Source organism: Lithobates pipiens, unplaced genomic scaffold, assembly GCF_037356315.1.
Source record: "Lithobates pipiens isolate NorthernLeopardFrog02 unplaced genomic scaffold, aLitPip1_a1.2 Scaffold_27, whole genome shotgun sequence".
NCBI classification, from domain to species: Eukaryota; Metazoa; Chordata; class Amphibia; order Anura; family Ranidae; genus Lithobates; species Lithobates pipiens.
Genome location: NW_027507788.1, coordinates 37,787,215 through 37,810,395, shown reverse-complemented (window position 1 = coordinate 37,810,395; position 23,181 = coordinate 37,787,215). Strand labels below are relative to the sequence as shown.

General features: G+C 40.0%; 1 protein-coding gene across 1 annotated transcript in view; it reads left to right on the top strand.

Moving 5' to 3' along the window:
* Positions 1 to 23,181, top strand: part of NHERF4 (NHERF family PDZ scaffold protein 4) — a 76,571-nt gene that overhangs the window by 16,227 nt on the left and 37,163 nt on the right. Inside the window, exons 2-5 of the mRNA XM_077456808.1 lie at positions 8,374 to 8,401; positions 12,261 to 12,325; positions 18,588 to 18,799; positions 20,951 to 21,152. Of these exons, the coding sequence (XP_077312934.1) occupies positions 8,374 to 8,401; positions 12,261 to 12,325; positions 18,588 to 18,799; positions 20,951 to 21,152 (507 nt within the window). The remainder of the gene's footprint in view (positions 1 to 8,373; positions 8,402 to 12,260; positions 12,326 to 18,587; positions 18,800 to 20,950; positions 21,153 to 23,181) is intronic.

The window sequence follows — 23,181 nt, the reverse complement described above, 5'->3', positions numbered from 1 at the left end:
GCCCTGCCAAACCACGAGATGTTTAGGGCGTTCCATCTTCTCAAATCATCTCGTGTTTCTTTTAGAATGGGTATATAGTTTAATTGGTATAGTTTTTTTAAATCTGAGGGGATTTCGATGCCCAAATATGTGATGCTCTTTTCAGCCCAGATAAATGGGTGGTTTTTCTTACAGAGTTCTACAGAACTTGGCTGCAGGGTGATATTAAGAGCGTTAGATTTGGAGTGGTTGATTTTTAGATTGGAGAGAAGATGGAAATGTTCCAGGTCTTTGAGGAGGTTAGGCAAGGATGTGTGAGGTTCCGATAGGAAGAGTAGCATATCATCAGCGAATGCTGCAACTTTGTAGGTGTTATTTTGGATTTCTATTCCCTTAATGTCATTATTTGCTCTGATTCTATTTAATAGTGGTTCTAGAGTGAGGACAAATAGGAGTGGGGAGAGTGGGCATCCTTGTCGGGTGCCATTTCGTAGATTGAAGGCGTTCGATAGGTGGTTGTTTACACGAACTCGTGCAGTCGGATTGGAATATAATACATTGATGTAAGATCGCATTTGGGGTAGTATTCCTATATTGTTCAATACTGCGTCTATGAAATCCCATGCCACCCTATCGAACGCCTTCTCTGCATCGAGGGAGAGAAAGAATCCTTGTTTTTGTTTTGAAGTTAACCAGTGACTAATGTTTAAGGCTTTGGTCATGTTATCTCTTCCCTCTCTGCCAGGAATAAAGCCCACTTGGTCTAGGGTAATTAGGGATGTTAGTAAAGGTAGTATTCTGTTTGCTAAAATTTTCGCATAAAGTTTTACATCGACGTTAATTAAGGAAATCGGCCTATAGTTTGTGACCTGGGTGATGTCCTTGCCCTCCTTGGGTATTACAGTTATATGGGCTTCTAGTAGTTGTTTGGGGGGGTGTTTCTCGGAGTGTAGAGATTGAAAAGATTTCAGAAATTGAGGTTTTAGTATTTCGATGAAAGTCTTGTAATATTGTAGGGGTAATCCATCAGGGCCTGGGGCTTTCCCTATTTTCATCTCTTTTATAGCTTTGTCTAACTCCGTGCCAGAGATCGGTTCTTCAAGTTTCTGGGCAGTAGCTTCTGAGATTCGGGGTGGGCTATATTTACTTAGAAATTCTTGGATAAGGTTGGCTCTTAGGTCTGAATTTAGCGGACTCTTGGGGTTGGAAGGGATATTATAAAGAGACTGATAATATAATTCGAATTGTTTTGCAATCTCCACATTTGAGGATTGTAATTTGCCTTGTTTGTCCATTATTTGGTGGATTGTTGCTGGGACTTTTTTGTTTTGTACTGCTTTAGCGAGCAGTCTCCCACTCTTGTTTCCTTGCTCATAGTATATCTTGTGTCTTAAGATATATTGCCTTTTGGTTTTGATATTTAGTTCATCTGCGAGTAGTTTCCTCGCGTTTGTAAGCTCCTCAAATGTTGAGACTGCAATAGTTCTTTTATGTGTTGTTTCAAGATTATGGATAAGCGCTATCAATGAATTTATTTTGGATTGTTTTTCTTTCTTTATTTTGGCTAGTTTTTTTATAAATTCTCCTCTGATAACACATTTGTGTGCCTCCCACTGTGTGATTGATGAGGTTTCTCCGTTATCATTACGTGCGAAGTAATCTTTTAGTGTTTCATTAAACTCTGAAATATCTTTGGGATCTTTCAATATGGAAGTGTTCAGTCTCCATGTTTTTGTGCTAGTGTTTTTCTCTGGGAAGGTTAGAGTCATAGTGATTGGGTGATGGTCTGAAATGGTCATTGGTTCGATAGTACTGTTAGTCAAGAGGGATAGGTCTGATTGTGTCATAAAGAAGTAATCTATTCTTGAATATTTTTGATGAACGCTGGAAAAGAATGTGAAGTCCTTGGCTTGGGGATTGAGAGTTCTCCAGGAGTCGTGTAGCATAAGGTTTTGTAGCTGAATTTTAATTTGTTTTAATGCTCTATATGGAAGGCTCGACGCTCCACTCGAGGTGTCTATTGCGGGGTTTAGCGGGATATTAAAGTCTCCCCCTAGGATGAGAATACCAGACGCGAATGTCGTTAGTAGGTCTTTGATTTTACGGAAAAAGGCTACCTGTTTAGAGTTTGGAGCATATATATTTGCAATAGTGATGGGGTGATGGCAAAGTTTACCTTTTAAAAATATAAATCTGCCTCCAGGATCAGTCATAGAGTCTTGGAGTTGGAATGATGTCTGTTTGGAGATCAAAATTGAGACCCCTTTTGTTTTCCCTTCGGGGTTTGTGGCATGGTAGGCATATGGGAATCTTTTGTCTTGTAGTTTCAGGAATTTTTCGGATTTGAAATGTGTTTCTTGGATACATATGATATTTGCTTTGTGTTTGTGGAATTCGTTGAGAAGTTTGGTCCTTTTTTCAGGTAAGTTAAGTCCTTTGGCATTAATTGAGAGAAGTTTGATCATTAGTGGAGTGGTATTCTGTTTACAGTTAGTCATCTTAGAGTTTGGCTGTATACTTCTAGGTGAATGGGTATTTAAAAAAAAAAAAAAAAAATAATAAATAAAAACAGGGGAGGGGGGGGGTAGAGGGTGATAGGGGTGGGGGGGAGGGATGTGTAAAGGGGGTTAGACCAGGGGTAGAGATAGACCTGCTAGTCTACCCTATTAGGGATCCGGTTTGTTCAAAGAGCAAAGGTGGTTGCTCTTTGTGTGAGAACGGGGACTACTCAGGGCTCAATGGATGCTTGTGATTGCTAAATGATTAGCGGTATACTAAAAAGAAAGAAGTTTTCCCTCTTCTCTCTTGTTAGTTTTCTTCCTTTCTTTTTTCTTTTTTCTCCTCTTGCTATGGAATAACTTCCTGCACTCGGGAGAAGTCAATTGAGATGATGCTTAATTCGATTAGGGCGTTTTCTTGATAGATTGGGCCAGGGTAGGGGTTGGTATTAGACCTATTATCCATTAGGAAGTTTTATGGGTGGGTTATTGTATTTTAGCCCTTAATGTATAAATGAAGAGCCACGACAGGGCAGAAACAGTGAGGGTGTACCAAGACATAAAGCTTGAAAGAGACAATAAAGTATTTCAAGTGTCTACAAAAATCTAGTGGAGCGGTTGATTAGCCTTTGGTGAAAGCCATTTTGTCTAACCTATGAGAGGTTTGTGACAGGTGTACCTTATACTAAGAATAGTATATCAACAATGTGTCTCTCCTAGCGGAATATAGGAGGGTGAAAGTTTGGTTGCAATCAGACGACTAAAATATATACCGTCGACCTTCCGAGGGGGAGATCTCCCTCAGTCTTATCGCCATAAATAACAACTCTATAAGAATTCTGAACTTTAAACAATTTTAACCCGCATCAACAATGCATGTATCTTGATCATCTTATACTCATTTCTATTATCGAGATAAACATATCTACGGTATTGAGAACACACACATACGAACATTCTATATTATGTAAAGACCTAACTAGTAGGCTGTGTTCTGATCAATAAGTATGTTAACTTTAGAATGCAAGAAAAATGGCATTTTGTGACCTTGACCCCAAATAGTCTTGTTGTCGCTTTGACCATAAATACAATCTGTTAAAGCATCGAAGTAACTTGAAGAATTTTAAATTTCTAACTTTTTACTCTTCCCCACTCTATTCTCCCCTCCCCCCCCTCCTCCCTTGGTATTGCACCATATCTCTAAAGAATGATTAAGTAATCTACAACTTGGTTGATCAGGGATGTTTAGGGACTATGTTACAGTACAGGAGATGCTCATAACTGTAGTGACTCAAAATGTCAGCACTGGGGGGGGAGAGGGGTGCTAATAGGCTAACTTTGTGAGATTATCTATTCATAAATCAGGTCTGTATGGATCAAAGCAGGTAGGCATAGAAGAAATGTATCCCTCTTACTCTTTCGCGACCCCTCTCCTGCCCTTCATTCCTCTCACAAAGTCTCTTACCAAGTTTTCCTTGAAATGTCCTTCTTTGCAGGAGGGAGGGAGTTATGAGACAGAATACAAAGGGGAAAAAGGTGATGAGAAGAAAAGGTGAGAACAGAGCGGAGGAATAGAGAAAACAGAAAAGGGTATTAGAAGCGCAGAGTAGGTAAAGTCACATTTTATGAGAACTTCTAGAGGTTTGACTTATCGTGGAAGGTATGAGATCAAGTGTCCATTTGTTCTCGGTGATCTCGGTGATCTATGCGGTCTCTGCGTCTGGGTGGGGAGATTCCAGGACTTCTTTGGAGAGCATTTCTTCTGTTGTAGTGCGGAGACGGTGATCTGCGGCGACGGTCTCTATTTCTTTGGGTTCTTGGAGTGAGGTTGTTGGAAATCGCTATCCACGATTCGCTCGGTGTGAAGGAGCTATACCAGTCCGGTACTTCAATTCTGGGGAGATCCAGAGCTTCGGCAAATGACTGTAGGTCTTCTGGTGTGCGCAATAGCGCTGTGTGGCCTCTCCACGTGGCAGATAGGCAAAAGGGGAATTTCCACCTGTATGGAATGCCTCTGGTGCGCAGCTGTTCTGTGATCGGGCGTAAGGCTTTGCGTTGCTGTAGCGTGATATTTGATAGGTCTTGGTACAGTTTGATTTCATTTCCATTAAAGATGATTCTGCCTTTTTCTCTCGCTTTTTTAAGAATCGCTTCCTTCAGAGGGAAATTGACCAGGCAGCAAATTATGTCTCTAGGTGGATCATCATCTCTACCTCTGGGCCGCATAGCTCTGTGGATCCTTTCAAATTCAATAGGGGAGTCAGGGGGTCTGTCCAGGATGTCATTAAATAGTGCAGCAGCAGTCTGCTCTACTGGGTTTTGATCAGTCATTTCTGGGACACCTCTGATTCTAATATTGTGTCTCCTCCCCCTATTGTCCAAATCTTCAATGCGGCGGTGCATATCTATAATGTGATTTAGATGTATGTCAGCGTTTTTTTGTACCTGCCTTATTGCTTCTGCCTGATGGGCTGAGGCTTGCTCCATTGCTCCAGTTCTTGCTGCTATGCCTTGTATGTCAGCTCTTATTTCATTGATGGCAGCGGAAAAGGAGGCTTTTATGTCCATAGACATAGCTTGAAGGTTGGCCTGAAGGTCTGCTAGGCTGAACGGTTGGGGCTGGAGAGATTCTTGCCTCTGTGGTCCGTTCGCTCCATTCGCGGTGTCCGCGATGGTCGTGGAGCCACCGGGCGGCATGGACGTCTTAGGCGAGGCCGCGGCTTTGAGGCCTTCTCCGTGCGACGTGCGAAACATCGCCGGGATGCTAACTGGTGGCTGCTGCTGATGCTCCATCAGTGCCTGAGGCGATGGGGAGCTCTGATCCGCTGATCCCTGGCGTGGATGACTTTGAATTAGCCCTGATTTAGGTAGATTGTTCTCCCGAGTGCTGGAGCTCAGGGATTAGGCATCCATCTTCGTCTGGAGTTAGGCCACGCCCCCGGTATTTTTTTCCTGTCAACCATGGTGACCTTCTGTATCCCTTTGGGACATTCAGAGAGTGCTCTTGCTCAAGCAAAGCTCCAACCCCCACTTTTGATCCTAGGGGTCACCCTGGTATATGATTTCTCTAGAACAATAGGGCCTTCTTCTTCTTGTAGTTTTTAGCAGTTGTACTGCTGCCTAGGTTTCACTCACTTGTTAAAGAAACAAAATTGCCATAGCAAAATTAGTAAAAATTTTGTAACATTATTGAAAAAACATATGCACACATACATGTAAGCAAGAGACGTGCAGCCTAAATGTGGAGGGAGAAGAAGTGTAAGCAGATGGAAAGCCGGCAGCCACTATTCAATAGTAACTGATACACCTTAAAGATGAACTCGCCGGAATCAACAGCAAGCTGTGGCGTCTACAGCCACCCTTAACATCCCCTGCTGGCACAAAGTGCACGGAATGGGTGGCCATTATGCATTTCAGAGTCCAAGCTCTCTTTATCAAGTCACCCAATGGCTGAAGGGACTAGCTTTTAAGTCAGTGAGTGCAGTGTAAATAAATGGGAGAAGATGGAAATGGCAGCTCATAAAGAACAGTCATAATAGTAGGACTACAAGAACCACCAATAAGCAGATGACTCCATATCAAATAGAGGAGGGAATATATTAAAAAAAGAAGGAATAAATGAAATGCCAGATGAAATATCCACTTATCGAATAAAAATTAAATTGATAATGGATACAATTAATTAAATAATTGAAATACATCTAAAACATCAAATACTTAAAAAAAATTAACAAAAACAATTAAGGAGGCAAAAATGGTAAATCCAGAGGAATATAAATAAGCTGAAAACTATCACAACCCGCCCAGTTTGACAAAAAATACGTTAAAATAAATAAAATTCTAAAAATGTTAAGACATTGAGTGGTCCCTGTACCCCAATGTATATGACCCATGGTCTAAAAATAAAGTGCCTGTGTCCTTTACTGTACTTCAGGATACAGGATTTACAGGGAAGTAAAAAATTCTATTTTTTTGTAAAATTATCCATTATGATTAGGTTTATGTGGGTCTGTGAGATTGTCACATAGCATAGTAATTTGGGGTATTTTATGGGTACAAGAGCTGCAGCATATGTGTACAGTGTACACAGCGAACAGACACTTGATCTGAGTGTCTTTTGTGGTTATCTGGTGTTTTTTATGAGCTTTTATACAGGCTTTTTATTTATTTTTAGCCAATGGAAAATTAGCTATCACACAAAAAAAAACTCTCAAAAATATGTGATACACGTGATTTTAATAGGTTTCCACTGAAGTCTATTGGGGCCAAAATGGCTGCTCAAAAAGAATCTCATGTACTTTTCTGTGTGACTGCTTCAAGTGACACTAAAACAAAAGGTGTGAACATGGCCTAAGGTACACTGTTCACAAGTACGCGATATGGGCACTGCAGAATTAGTTTTCGCTGTAACTAGGGTGCCCCAGATCTTTCATAATCCTAGGCATGCTCACATTTTGACATACTTTTTAGACTTTTTAATTGTAAAGCCACACAAGCCACTTGTTATGAGTTTTGTTGATGTTTACATATTTTTTATATGGTTTAAATATCTGTTATATTTTCTGTAATTCAAGTTGTCAGTAATAAGTGTGTTCTGTCAGTAAATTTTCCATGTTTTGTCAGTAAAAAAAAGTTGTTGGGGTTTGGAAACCCTGCTGCTCACCTTGCTGGAGAGGAAGCTGTACCTGAGAACCTGTAGTGCTAGGCTCTCCCTGCTTTATTCATTCTGTAGATTTTTGCTTTCTACATCTCATCTGCTGCCTCTTGGTCAATACCTCAATAATAATCAGATCACTAGTCATCTTCTCTGTACCTTTTTGGGCACAGCTTCCAAAATTCAGGACCTCGGTAAGTTCAAATTCTGCTACAAACCTAAAAGGTAGGAAACACAAACTGTATGATTTCCCTATCCCATACATCAGCTAGGAATTTGAAACTGGTAAAAGATGTATATTTTCAACCACACAAACAAAATATAAATAGTAATATAAAACTAAGACTTTTAGAAAAGTTGAAACAGTTTATAGAAGCATTTATTCATACAGACTAGGGGATTTAAATTCTCTTAAAATTGAATCTAGCCATGTATATTTACATCTAGTCTAAAAAAAGAGTTTTATAAAACAAAACCCTTTTTTTTATATTTTCTGTGTGTTCTAAACTTGCTATACATCACAAAAATAATTTAAATTGCTAGCTTTTGTATAACTGGTAGAAATTAACGGGCACTTGTGTTTTATCAATTTAGCAGCTATGTATTTTACGGATTAGTTGATCATTATACAGTATTTATCATTTCTGTTCCTTGTGTGAGGTCCCTTATATTTATTTCCTGATAGGTTGCTACCATCTAATGGTTTTAGTACACCATTTGCACTCCTCTTATTTACCTTATTTGTTAGTGCATAGTTAGTTTATTCTCCCTTTGTCTGCCCTCTAGTGGTTTTTAAAAGTATGTACAGATTCAGCAATGATTACACTCTTTTGGTGGGGTTGATGTACCAAAGGAGTGGAACATGTTCATTTAGCACAGTGAACATTGACTTTGCAAAGTGAATTTTAATTTAGCTAAATTACTAAGGAGGTGCAAGACAACATTTATATTACAAAGAATACCCAGTCACGTGCAAGGAAGATTTAAACAGGGTTTTTCCTAGCACATGATTGGATGATAAAAGTCAGCACAATATCAACCATTTCACTAAGCTAAGCAAATTTTCTCTTTGCAAAGCAAATTTTCACTCAGCTTAGTGAAATGGTGAGACGCCATGTGTTGTGGTAAAATGCTCATCACCAACTCGCAGGTGTGACCGGGCCCTGAATGTTTTTTGCCGCACTTGTGATTTTTGCAGCTTTTTTAGACCATGTAATTCATTCATAAACGTTTCTCTTACAGAAATTAAAGAAGATCTGAAATCACCCACGTGAGTACACAACTTTTGATTTTTTTTTTATTATTATTTTGTATGGTGGCTTTGAGCATACTTTATTTTTTAAATCCGGTCAGAAAGAATAGTATTTATATTATCTTCTTTTTTCAGCTGTGTAGATTCAAATATTGCGTGTTAAAATTATTCAGTATTTTATCCAGTCTGTGAAACTTTAGTTCCCTTTTCACATGAATAATTAACACATTTTAGCTGTTCTGAAAAAAGCTGGTTGTTTATAGAACTGAAATTAGTGATCAGAGTAGAGACCGATCCCTTATCAGACAGTGTCAGGGGTGTCTCTTTGATAAATGGAGCTGCAAAGCAACCTGCCCTGCTCTGCTGTCTCTTTAGATAACCCATAGTGCTCTAGTGACCGTTTTTCCGCTACAAATATCCTTCATGTAGCTAATTCACATCCATGCACTTCATCCCAGCAATATGGAAGAAAACAGAACATTTTAGGCTCCATTCACACCTGAGCGTACTGGGATCGTGGGCAGTATCGCGGCAAAACACAGGACACGTTTACAATGCCATTATTTGTTAATGCCACCCCAAGTGCGGTGCAATTTTGCTGCAATTGTCGAGTGACAAAATTGCTGCAAAAAACTCAGTGCCAAACACGCCTGGCTCTGTGCCAAAATGTAGTACATGAGCTTTTTTTTTTGCGCATTTTTGGAGCAGAGGGAGGCCCAATCAAATGAATGGTTCCACTCCAAAAAAAAGCGCACCACAAAAACACACAAAAAAAAGCTTAAACCACGGTGCAGCAGATGTCGCTGAAAAACACTTAGGTGTAAATGGAGCCTGAAGGATAAGTTAACCTTTTGTAACATGTTGTATGGTACACGCATATTTAAGCTTTAACATTTGACATGTTACTTTGGAACAGTCCTCTACACTCCCCCTCCGGGGTTCCTCTCCCTGCACCCACTGTCACATTTTAAAAACAGCACAGCTGTGGAGGGCTCTGCCCACACAACTGCATCATTAATTCACAGAGTTCTCTGAATGAATGAAATACAAGTACCATCTTCCACTGCAGAAGACGGCTTGTAGTTCTCAATGAGTTGTGAGGGTGTTGGTGAGCATTCTTACAATTCATTGATACTTCCTGCACATCAGTAACTGTCTGTCCTTATGGGGATGCAGGCATACAGCTGTATTGAGTGTCTGCAGGAGCCTTAAATTGCACTTGCGATCCACTGATCACAGGTGCAATGCGTTGCAGGCTGCAGTGTAAAAAAAAATGCACATTTTTTATACCTGAAAAATCATGTGCATTTTTTTCAATTTTTTTTTACATAAGGTGGACTTAGCCTTTAAGCAAGCCCATATGCATTTCATTTTGAGCATATGCCCTATTATTATTGTAGCACTATGCCCCTTAGAAGCCATTGAGTTTTGGGTCCTCCTATAGGCTGCACGGCCAGGCAACATGCATCCAGACACAAGAAACAGTCCATGGGCTTGGTTTTTTGGATTTATTATGGATTTCAAATTGGATAGGGTAAAGGGGGTTATGGGATGCCCAACTTGACTCAAAGAACAAAAAAATGAGGACAACTTCCATCTCCAGCACACTGCAACAAGAGATAATTTACTGTATTCCTTCTGGAACAACAACAGTCTTTAGAAAATGAATCCCCTCCTAGGAGTTTGGTGTCCCCTTGAGTGGATTTTTAGCAAAGTCTCAACTTGTAGGAGCTTTTGGTCCCCTTAATGAAAAAAATACCAGCCCACCTGGCTACAGTATCTGATCCCATGGCAAGGGATTGGGTAAGCAATAAACTGTCTTCTGAAAACTTGCCAAGAACTTGCATCTAGCAGACTTCTCTCTTATAAGCCCTGGGGGTGTAGAGGTACTCACACTGCCCTTGTCCTGCAGCTATGGATAAAACTGCTTTCAGGCCTTCTTCGGGGCTGGTTCCTTTCCAGTCTATGCAGGCTGCCCTTCCCTAGTGGACTGTAGGACAGTGGAGCTCCCTCTTTCAGCTATACCTTCTTTCTCCAACCTCTAGCCTAAGGCAGAACCCCCCTTCTCTGGGGCCCTCTCCCATGCTACACAGCAGCACCTCAACCATTAATCTTCCACCCAACTCCCCAATTCAATATTTGTGGGCTGGTTCAGCCACCCTGCCAGGCCTCCTGCCTTGGGATTGGCCAGAAATATTAAGTTCAGCATCTTCTGGCCTCTGCACACTAGTTTATAGAGACTTTTTCTAGAACTAGGAGGGGGTAGTACCAGTCTGCAGGCATCAACCCAGTACCATTTTTTAGCGCTGGTGGTTGGCTTTCTAATGATAACAACTGATGCGACTAAAAGCAGCTCGGCTGTTATCCTAAAGGAGCTGGAGGGGACGCCACCCATCGCCTTCCGTTGCTCTTCCCTGGTCTCCCATCCCACCGAGAGATCAGATCCACGATTCAGCACTTCCACTGACTAGGCTGAAACCAGAACGAAGCCGGAATTGGCTTCGATCTAGTCGCCTATGTAAAAATACGGAAGTGACGTAACAACATCACTTACAGTTTTCTTGCTTGCCAATGGCGCCAATTTAAAAAATGACAGTATTCAGAATCGCAGTTTTTGGCATTCTGAATAAAAAATGTTAAAGCACCTGCGCCCCTGCGTGCTCGCGCAGCAAAGAAAACGCATGCGTAAGTCTCAGTCGCATATGTAAACGGTGTTCAAATTACACATGTGAGGTATCGCCGCATTTGTCAGAGTGAGAGCAATAATTCTAGCAAAAGACCTCTTCTGTAACTCTAACCTGGTAAAGCATCGCCTATGGAGATTTTTAGTTACCATAGTTTGTCGCCATTCCACAAGTGTGCGCAATTTCAAAGCATGACATGTTAGGTATCTATTTACTTAGCTTAACAACCTCTTTCACATTGTTTAAAAAAAATGACTGTTTAGTTTTCTTTTAATTCATGAAAGTGTCTTTTTTTCCAATAAATTGGGTTTGAAAGAACGCTGTGCAAATACCGTGTGACATAAAATATTCCAACGATCGCCATTTTATTCTCTAGGGCAGGGATATGCAATTAGCAGACCTCCAGTCCCATCATGTCTCTGCCTCTGGGTGTCATGCTTGTGGCTGTCAGAGTCTTGCTATGCCTTATGGGACTTGTAGTTCTGCAACAGCTGGAGGTCCGCTAATTGCATATCCCTGCTCTAGGGTCTCTACTAAAAAAAAAAAAAAAATATATATATATATATATATATATATATATATATATGATGTTGGGGGGGGGGGTTCCAAGTAATTTTCTAGCAAACAATACGGATTTTAACTTGTAAGAAACAAATGTCAGAAATAGGCTTGGGCATGAAAGGGTTAAAGGAAGAGCAACACACATCACACGTTCACAAACTGCAAACAAATGCCAATCACCCCAACCTCTAACTAGCCTTTGCAGCAAGGAGTAGTACATGGAAAGGCAACACACATTAAAAACAAAAAAAAATTCCCAGATCACTTACCAGCTACCTTGCAACAAAACCAAATTCACCCTGTCTAACAGTTCACGATAAAAACAAAGGGTTAAGTCACACGTTTGTAAACCTACAGTATGTGTAAGCTGCAGTGGCCACGTCAAGGCACCCCAATTTACTACGCTCCTAACTCTATCATTTTGAGTCTCCCACATTGGAGCACATATATAGCATGAATTATGAAAAACTTGTGTTTACATATGTGATCACTTTATTGTAGAAACATAGTTGTTGAAAGGTCTAAATGCATATAAATATGAAACCAAACAAATAAAAAATGATTAAGACTTGAACCAGGCACAATAATGCTTGTAGTTTGTTTTACACTATGTTTCTGTTCTGTTCTTTAAGGAAATTTCCATTTAATCCCAAACTGGGCATTGATAATCCTGCTCTGTGGCTTGGAGAAGATCCAGGTATCCTCAAGTATTTTATAATATTAGAGTGGTAAAAAAAAATGTTAAAAATCATTGAGGTTAAAGTGTTACTAAACCCAGGAGCCTGCATTCACTATATCTGATCTCCCACAGTACACAGAACATGGAAATGCAATTATTTTAGTAAATATAAACTGCTAAAAATCTTTTCTCGTCAGCAGTATTTACAGTCTTATGACTTCTATCAGTGTCCGGCCGAGCACTGGTTAAAGCTTGTAGGAGGAGTTTTCATTCTCCTCTGACTGTCCTATGAAGCTATATGACTCTTGACCCTCTGTCTGGAAAATGTGCTGATCACATGCACTATCCCCCTCAAAAAAAACTCTCTAGCAATACACACCAAGCTGAGCATGTGCAGAGTGCCCCAAGGCTCTGTGTTATCAGCAGACGGATTGAGGACAGTGGAAGAAGGGGAAGATCAGAAGAGACAGGATCAAACAACTTGTTTTACACAATACAGAGGATTAATCCTTTAGGTTCTAAAGTGAGTAAAGTACCTTGCAAACGTATATACACCCCCTTGGCTTTTTACCTATTTTGTTACATTACAGCCTTTAGTTCAATGTTTTTTTAATCTGAATTATATGTGATGGATCAGAACACAATAGTCTAAGTTAGTGAAGTAAAATTAGAAAAATATATACATAAAACTATTTTTCAGAATTAATTGATAATTGGCAGGTGCATATGTATTCACCCCCTTTGTTATGAAGCTCATAAAAAGCTCCGGTGCAACCAATCATTCAGAAGTCACATAATTAGTGAAATGATGTCTACCAGTGTGCAATCTAAGTGTCACATCATCTGTCATTACATATACACACCTTTATGAAAGGCCCCAGAGGCTGCAACACCTAAGCAAGAGGCACCACTAACCAAGCACTGCCATGAAGACTGTGCCAAATACAGGAATATTCTTGAGCAAAACCTTTACTACTCTGTGTGTGATTTGAGGATAGGATGGAGGTTCACCTTCCAGCAGGACAAAGACCCCCAAACACACTGCTAAAGCAACACTTGAGTGGTTTAAGGGGGAACATGTAAATGTGTTGGCATGGCCTAGTCAAAGCCCAGACCTCAATCCAATAGAAAATCTGTGGTCAGACTTAAAGATTGCTGTTCACAAGCACAAACCATCCAACTTGAAGGAGCTGGAGCAGTTTTGCAAGAAGGAATGGGCAGAAATCCCAGTGGTAAGATGTGGCAAGCTCATAGAGACTTATCCAAAGCAACTTTGAGCTGTGATAGCTGCAAACTGTGGCTGTACAAAGTATTGACTTTAGGGGGGTGAATAGTTATGCACATTGACTTTTTTTGTTATTTTGTTCTATTTGTTGTTTGCTTCACAATAAAAAAAAATCTTCAAAGTTGTGGGCATGTTCTGTAAATGAAATGATGCAAATCCTCAAACAATCCATGTTAATTGCAGGTTGAGAGGCAACAAAACACGAAAAATGCAAAGGGGGTGAATACTTTTGCAAAGCACTGTAAAACAAGTATGCTTTATTGCATATATACAGACTGATTTTACTGTTGTGGGTTTAATAACACTTTAAGTAAATGTATTGGGATTGGATGATACCGAATGTACATTACCTATTTGTGATGTTATATTATTTTACAAATCATGACCAAATGGGTATAGGGAAAAGTAAATGCAGTCATCAATGTGAGTGCATTGTCATTCATATCTGACTTGTCTCACACTGTAAAGGAGAAGGTTGCGTCTAGGTCCAATTTATATTTCATGTTTCCTGCAACTTCTGCAAATCCCAACACATCTCCCATCAGCCTAATTTCTCAGGGTTGGATAGTTAAGACTTTCATGTTTAGGATTTTTTTTTCTATTAATAAAAAAGTTTACATTTACTTTAGGCTTGGTTCAAGATAGATAAGCTAATATTACGCCACTTTTTATTTTATCTCCTAAAAAAATCTTAAATTCACAAGCATGATGATTAATCATTATTCTTTCACATGAAGTACCGGTAAACATTATTTTGTTGAAAGCCCTATTAATACTTTATCTTGTGAAGTATTATTGTATTACTACCTTGGACAGCTCATTTTTGGCCTCTCTTCCAAACCCCACTATTGAAACTCCCAGTTATTACCCTAAGGTCCGGTTCGCACTGAGGCAGCACGACTTACAGTGCGACTGCCTCAGGCGACCTGGACGCGACCACTGCGGCGACTTGCAAAATGACTTCTGTATAGAAGTCAATGCAAGTCGCCTCAAGTCACCCCAAAAGTCGTACAGGAACCTTTTTCTAAGTCGGAGCGACTTGAGTTGCTCCGATTAGAACAGTTCCATTGCAGAGAGCGGGACGCAACTTGTCAGGCGGCTAAGTCGCCTGACAAGTCGCCCCTGTGTGAACCGGCTCTAAAGCTGATTATATGGTGAATTGACTTTTACAGATAAATTTGGTAAGGGCTGATAAAATAAAACTAACAGTGATATTAGATAATAGAACTAGCAGTGTCAATATATCAAAAACGTAAAGAGCTGACTTAATAAAGAATGTTATGTGTGTTTGTGAATTGAGATGTAAGAGAGGATTGTGAGTAAAATGATGCATGATATTAAAGATAACACCAAAACAAAAATGTGATATGAGCATTGTAACAATAAAAAGTGGAACATTGAAATAATATCAATATCTTGTGATACTCCAACTCAAATAAAAAAAAATAAAAACCCAATGTCAAAAATTCTTAATAAAATTCATTGTGTCCGTTAGAAAAATATATGTTTATTGGTATCAAAACAAAAAATGGAAAACCAACATTAAAAATCGTTATTCATACAGTAACATTCATACCGATAAAAAAGCCATGTCCACCTCATATTTGCAAATAGTTATGACCACAAGTGACCAGGGCTGGACTGGGACAAAAATTTGGCCCTGGACTTCATCCAGACCGGCCCACTTTAATTTTGCAAACACGCAAAAAACAGTATATAAACTGTATGCAATTGCGCAAAAAAGCCCCTAGAGAGCCCCCCTTACAGCAGGGTCCCCAGAGAGCCCCTCCTTACATTTGGGTCCCCAGAGAGCCCCCCACTTACATCGGGGTCCCCAGAGATCCTCCCCTTACATCAGGGTCCCCATATAGCCTTCCCCTTACATCAGGGTCCCCAGAGAGCCCCTCTTACATCAGAGTCCCCAGAGATCATCCCCTTACATCAGGGTCCCCATATAGCCTTCCCCTTACATCAGGGTCCCCAGAGAGCCCCTCTTACATCAGAGTCCCCAGAGATCCTCCCCTTCCATCAGGGTCCCCATATAGCCTTCCCCTTACATCAGAGTCCCCAGAGATCATCTGCCTTACATCAGGGTCCCTAGAGAGCCAACCCCTTACATCCGGGTCCCCACAGAGCCCCCACTTACATCCGGGGTCCACAGAGAGCCTCTCTCTTATATCAGGTTCCCCAGAGAGCCTCTGGCTTACATCAGGGTCCCCAGAGAACCCCTCCTTACATCAGGGTCACCAGAAAGAGGGCAGGTAGTGGGCCGGGGACCCTGTGGTTGGGGACTACTGGACTGACTTGGGGCTATGGGCCCCAGATTCGGGGCTATAGCCCCAAAAGTCCCCCCCAGCGATGCCACTGGCTGTCACTGAAACCGGCCCACTGAGCCATCGGCCCACCGGGAAACTCCCTATAGTCCCTATGGCCAGTACATGCCTGCAAGTGACAAATTGATACGTTGGCCAAGCCCCCTGGCTCGTGCTGCCACTGTGGGGGGATACATGTATACAGGGTCCAATGTGTTGGACTGGTACTTCTGCAGAAGGATGTTCACGTATAGTCCTTTTCACTGAATTACTCCAAACCGGAACCTGCACTTTCTGGATGTAATCAAAAGAGGTTCACATAGTTCCTATTGAAGACAATACAGATGGATGGTGGTAGGGTAGCTGAGTATAGCTGAAATGATTGCAGTGGTCCAGAGGAGGTTCGATATTCAGGGTTCTAGATGTGTGATGTTATGTAGATATAGCCACAAAATCAAAGGCAAGACACTACATACCCTGAATTACCTCCCTCACACTGTGTAGTTGATCAGTTGAATGAAGTCAACTCAAGCTACCAGTCGAAGTCCTATGCGAACCAATTGTAATCCAAGGTGATTGTACAAATAATTGTGGAAAAGTCCCACATCCAGAAAAGTATAGATAAATATATCAGGTCCTGTAGAGCACCGATATCCTTAACCTCCCTGGCGGTACGATTATTTCAGATTTTTGATGCTGAAAGCGGTACAATTATTTTGCATGGAAATTTGGCGTTTTATATTGTAGGCCTGTAATTCTTAGGAATAACTCACCTAAATCTGTCCAAACCAGAGTCTAGTAGACATCCCGGATATGATAAAGTCTGAAAAACGAAATCATAAATTATAAATAACTATAAATAATTATACCAAATAAGAATATAATAATAATAAATATTCAATAATGTAATCAAATCAAAAACCCCGAAATTTGCTCAGTTGCAGAATTGTCACTGTCATTACTTTTCAGTATTTGATGACGGATCTCCCCACAAATCGCTATCGCTCAATTCTGCAAGTGATTCTAATTTATTATCACTGTTTTCTAGCTGGTCTAAAACCACTTTTGATGTAAAGGGACAGTTTTGGTTTCTATGGACAATCTCAGGTTTCCAGGCATAAAGAAAGTTTTTTATAATATAAAACTACATGCAAGGCACTGGACAGAACACTAGGGACAAAAGGGATGTGAAATAATTACATACAGTAATGTAATCTGTAAGATTACAGTGTGCTGTATGTATTGTGTGTGTTTAACTTTTTGAATTTCGTGCCATTCTCCGTCCCCGTGCATTGCAACGCTTGAAGGAAACGGAGCCCAGCTCTGTGATGAATCGAGCGGAGAACGAGCCGCTCACACTGCGGGGAGACATCGCAGGATCCAAGGGACAAGGTAAGTAAGCTCTTTCTGGATCCTACAATGCAATCCCGAGTCTGGCTTGGGGTTACCGCTTTTGGTTCTGAAATTTCACCCTGAGCCAGACTCGGGAATACTGCCAGGGAGGTTAAATTGGTGAAAAAACCATTCCTTTGCAGGGTCTGCCATTCCATGGGTGTCATAAGAATGACAAACGGGTCATAGTGAAGTGGTGGACCGCACTCTCTTTAGCCTCTGAAGCAGCCGGCAGAGACCAGCAAAACTGGTTACACCTTCACTATGACCTGTTTGTCATTCCTATGACACCCATGGAATGGCAGACCCTACAAGGAATGGTTCTTTCACCAATTTAAGGATATCGGTGCTCTACAGGACCTAATAAGTATATCTATACTTTTCTGGATGTGGGACTTTTCCACAATTATGTGTACAATCACCTTGGATTACAGTTGGTCCGCATTGACCTGGGACTGGTAACTGGAGTTTGTCATGTGACTCCATCAAACTGATCAACTACACAGTATGAGGGAGGTAATTCAGGGTATGGAGTGTCTTGCCTTTGATTTTGTGGCTATATCTACATAACATCACACATCTAGAACCCTGAATATCGAACCTCCTATGGACCACTGCAATCATTTCAGCTATACTCAGCTACCCTACCATCATCCATCTGTATTGTCTTCAATAGGAACTATGTGAACCTCTTTTGATTACATCCAGAAAGTGCAGGTTCCGGTTTGGAGCTATTCCGTGAAAAGGACTATATGTGAACATCCTTCTGCAGGAGTACCAGTCCAAGACATTGGACCCTGTATACATATATCCCCCCACAGTGGCAACACAAGCCAGGGGGCGGGGCCAATATATTGATTTGTCACTTGTGGTCATAACTATATGCAAATATGAGGTGGACATGGCTCTTTATCAGTATGAATGTTACTGTACCAATTTTTAATGTTGTTTTTTCCCTTTTTTGTTTTGATACTAATAAACATTTCTAAGGGATACAGTGAGTTGTATTAACAATTTTTGACACTGGGATGGTTGAGTTTTTTTATTTGAGTTGGAATATCATGAGTTCCTTACTGCTAGCTCCCATCCCACCCCCTTCCCCCTCTTTTTATTTTGATAAAAGCTTATAGGGAAGTTTTATAATTGCAATTTTGTACAATGCAGTTTTTTTGAGGGTCATTTAATTTTAGTGTTTGATTAATGATTTAATATTGATATCTACTATTCTTTATTCAGGTATATGTAATCCTATGTTTCTGCATTCCCTTGATATCTAGTTTTCCTTTTCCAGGCTCGGATCCAGATCCAGTAGCTCGTTTCTGTGTACTGAGGAAAGATGTTAGTGGAACTTTTGGGTTCACCTTGCGTAGGGATTTGGAGAGAGATGGCCATGTTGTACAAGAAGTGATTCCTGGAGGCCCTGCTTATCTTGTAGGACTAAAAGATGGAGACCAGTTATTACAGATTAATGGGGAGTATGTTCATGAGCAGGAGCATCTAAAGGTGAGATAACAGTGACTTGTTTCATATATTATAAGAATGACCTAGAAGTGTCAATTACATTATTATAACGATATTCTTACTGAAAATATACTATTCTATCACTTTTAGGTCATGTTTTTTAAAGCATGTTGTAGCAGGGGTCTTCTGATCGCAAAGTAGTTTTTATTTCTTCAGCAATGGAAAACTCATATTAGTACAATACAATTAGTGCATATTAGTACAATGGCGGAATACCTGAACAAGGACCATATTAATAAACCACACTGTAGATATCTGTGTTTGAATGTGGGCATGTTGAGTGCTAAGAGGGCTTCAAATTGCCTATTAGTGATGTCACTCTGTTCCCACCTGTGACAGCAGTCTGTGCCCATCAGTAAGGCCAGTCTGTGCCCATCAGTTATGTCAATCAGTGCTGCCTTTCAGTGCCTATCAGTAGTGCCCATCAGTGCTACCTATCAGTGCCCATCAGTGCTGCATATTAGTGCCTCCTCATCAGTTCCACCCCATCAGTGCCCTTCAGTTCCATCACATCAGTGTCTATCAGTGCCACCTCATCAGTGCCGCCTATCAGTGCCCATCAGTGCAGCCTCATCAGGGCACATCAGTAAAATTCATACCAGACCCAAAGGGCCTGGTATAGATTGGGGGGGGCACACTGTTTTTTTTCTGCATTTTTCATTGCTGGCATTCCTTTGTTTATATTTAAGCTGTCAGTGAGGAAGCCCGCTGACAGCTGAAGAGTGATTAGTTGTTAAGGATGCAGCGGCCCACTTCTTAACATCCCGCTATTCTTCACACAGAATTCGGATCAGATGATGATTTTTCGGCCGATCCAAAACGCTCTGAAAATTTGGAATTCATTAGAAAATTTATAAACTAAACAAATTCCACAACAAAGCATTGAAACAAAATTGATAACATAACAAATCTATCCAAAACTAAACAAGTTTTTCAGTTCTACACATGGCTATAATGCATACAGACATATAGGAAGAGATTTATTAAAACTGGACCACTCGGAATCTGGTGCAGCTGCGGATGGTAGCAAATCAGCTTTTAACTCCAGCTTTAAAAATAAAACCTGAAAGATGATTGGTTTCTATGCAGAGCTGCACCAGATTTTGCACTCTTCAGGTATAATAATAACCCCCATAATTATCACCTGACTGGACTATAACCAACTGGGTCTGTTGCAGTCCTCTGCAATAGATACATTTCCAAAATTAGTTGGGTTAAGTCTGTACTGCCGAGCTGACCCTATTGTATGAACATGTGTGAAAACAATTGCTTGTCTTTCTCTAGTTCTAAAGCATGTCATAGCACTGTGATATGGTAACTAATCAGTGACAAGGTCAAATTTTGGTTACAAAAAAGTGGCACCGTTTATTGGCTGCCCAATTTGTTGGAGATATGAGTTGCATTTTTGGACTTTTTACCTAAGTGTATCCTGTTGCACCTGATTGTGACTCTCTGTTCCTGTCTGCTCTGTAGAGAGGGGGAATCTCACCACTCCAGGAACACAGATGGTGAACTTCTCTCTCGGTTCGGAAGCCGTATATGTGCTGCCAATTGCTGGTAGCAATGAACAGGAACAAACTCTGGACAGCCGCACTTTCTTTATTTTAAAAAATTCACATAAAAAAAACAAAGAACACAGCAGACAAAAGAGCTGACATTTCGCACTAGCAGTAGTGCTTATTCATAGCTTACATATCTTTTCTATAAAAAGGCAGATTGATTCCATTCAGGGCAGACATATAGATGAATGCATAGAGCGATCATTGAATATCATACAGTAGATGCTATATTGCGTGGTATTTCATATTTTTTATTTCAGTTAGTCAATCTTGGGTATGTGACAGTCAGTTCTGTTGGTATTCCTAAACAGTCTGATCTTTGTCTTTACATTATACCCGAAAGTCCAAACGATATGGTGGTTTATGGTCATCCATTTGTGCCTATTGGTAATATTTATTTACCATTTGTGCCTATTGGTAATATTTATTTACCATTTGTGCCTATTGGTAATATTTATTTACCATTTGTGTCTATTGGTAATATTTAAGACGTTCAGTGGTTATTCAAGAGAAGCAAAAGCTTCCTGTTACCTTTGGCTATCTGTCAATTTTAGACTTGTCAATATTTCCACAGGTGGTACAGAAGGTGAAGGCCAGTGGCACCCGCGTGTCACTGGTTGTTCTTGATGAGTCAGGCTATAGGAAATTGTGTGCCAATAACTCCTCACCACTATCCATTCTCCCTAATGTCCTTCCTGAGTCTTGTCCCAGGCCACGGCTTTGCCTTGTACGTGATGAGGGTCGGGGCTTTGGCTTCACTACAACCTCAACTGGCGGTAAGTTATCCTTTTTGAAGCTACATTAATGTCTCTCCTTCTGTGTACATACATACAGTATGTACATATATGTGTACAATTATTATATCTTTGTTATACTGCTTATCTATATAAACCTATAGCCATTTTATAATAGATGTGCCCCATGCAATCCAGCATTAAAAATCCCAAATCAGTATGATATTAACAAGGTGAAACCAAATGGGCCATATTTGTCAGCCTGAAAAAAACTTACCAATACCATCTGAGCATACCTTTTATTTATATGTAATTATAGAGGATATAGCTGCATAGATTTGTTTTTAGTTTAATCTTATTTTATTGACAAAGTAACCAATACACACTTGTATAATTACAAAGTAAACAAAGAGTATCGTACATAATGTAACATATGTATGATTTCTCAAAAGGTGAGATAGGCTCATAAATGCAGATCTTAAAGGCAGCAAATATGTAAAACATGGAAAAACAGGACAAATATAAAAGGTACAAAGCACCAACATCAACGTCATGGGTATCATATGAACAAAAATCATTAAAACATCGTAAAGTACACTGAAAAACTATAAAGCCCCATACACACTATAAGATTTTCTGCAGATTTTTTACCAAAACCATGTAGTGCAAGGGCCTGCCTGATTGCATATAAATTGAAACTCCTAAGGTTTGAACTCATATTATATGATTTTGGTAAATCGGAAAATCTGAAAAAATCAGCTAGTGTGTATGGGGCTTTACTCTTAGAAAAGTGTATGCTGTAGGGATCACATACTGTCAAAAATGGACAGAGACGTGTTACATAACGATTGCTCAAAGAGGATCTAAAGGTGCATATATATACAAAAAAGAGGGAGGAATGAAAGACAGGAGACAGAAGGACTAGGGCAAAGATATAATTCCACTAGACTAGGAGGAGATGGCATCCGGGTCGCTTTCAGCCAAGAGATAAACTCTGAGGAATAGCAGAGCATGGACCATGAAGTCCAGGTGAGGGAAAGCTGCTCATCCTTTCCAATTTCCTGAGCCAACAAATGTTCCAGGCAGTTACATAGTTACATAGTTACACAGTAGGTGATATTGAAAAAAGACACAAGCCCATCAAGTCCAACCTATAAAGTGTTATTTTGTTGACTAAAATATTTTCGTCTACTAAATTAATACTATTTTAGCCAACTAAAATATGACTAAAACTAAAACAATTCAGATGACTAAAATATGACTAAAACTAAAATTACATTTTAGTCAAAAGACTAAAATACAACTAAAACTAAAATGGCATTTTAGTCAAAAGACTATGACTAAAACTAAATTGAATTTATATTACAACGACTAAATCTGTGTCTGTAGCGCATGTTCAAACCTTAATACCATAAATAATAAACATGTTATTCGATTTTTACTCCAGGAGTAAATAATGTTTGGCAGTTCTAAAGAAATAATGCATTCAAATTGAATTAAACCCCTGTCGATTTTAGTTGACTAAAATGTACTGGAGATTTTATTCGACTAAGATACGACTAAAACTAAAACAACTCAGATGACTAAAATACGACTAAACCTACAATGGTATTTTAGTAAACAGACTAAAATATAACTAAAACTATTTTAGTCAAAAGACTATAACTAAAACTAAATCAAAATTTGATGTCACAATTAACACTGGTTCTAGTTCCCTGATACAGTCTATTTCAGTAGCCCAATCCGCCAGGAAGGCAGGGTTATCAATCTCCAGTGTTGGGGAATCACTACCCTGTCTGTGGCCAGGAAGTGTCGCAGTACATCTTTTTTTTACAGATTTGAAAGGTGCAGGGAGCATAGACAAAAGGGCTACCTCAGGTGAGGGTTGAAAAGGGGTCGCCATAAGTTGCAGTATAAGTCGAAAATTCGATGGCAGAATTTCTTTACAGGAGGGCAATCCCACCAGATATGGAGCTTGGTACCTTTGGAGATCAGACATCAACAACAGGTATCTTGTAATGATGGGTTGAAATTTTGTATAGTCGAAGGGCATCTGTACCATCTTGTCACC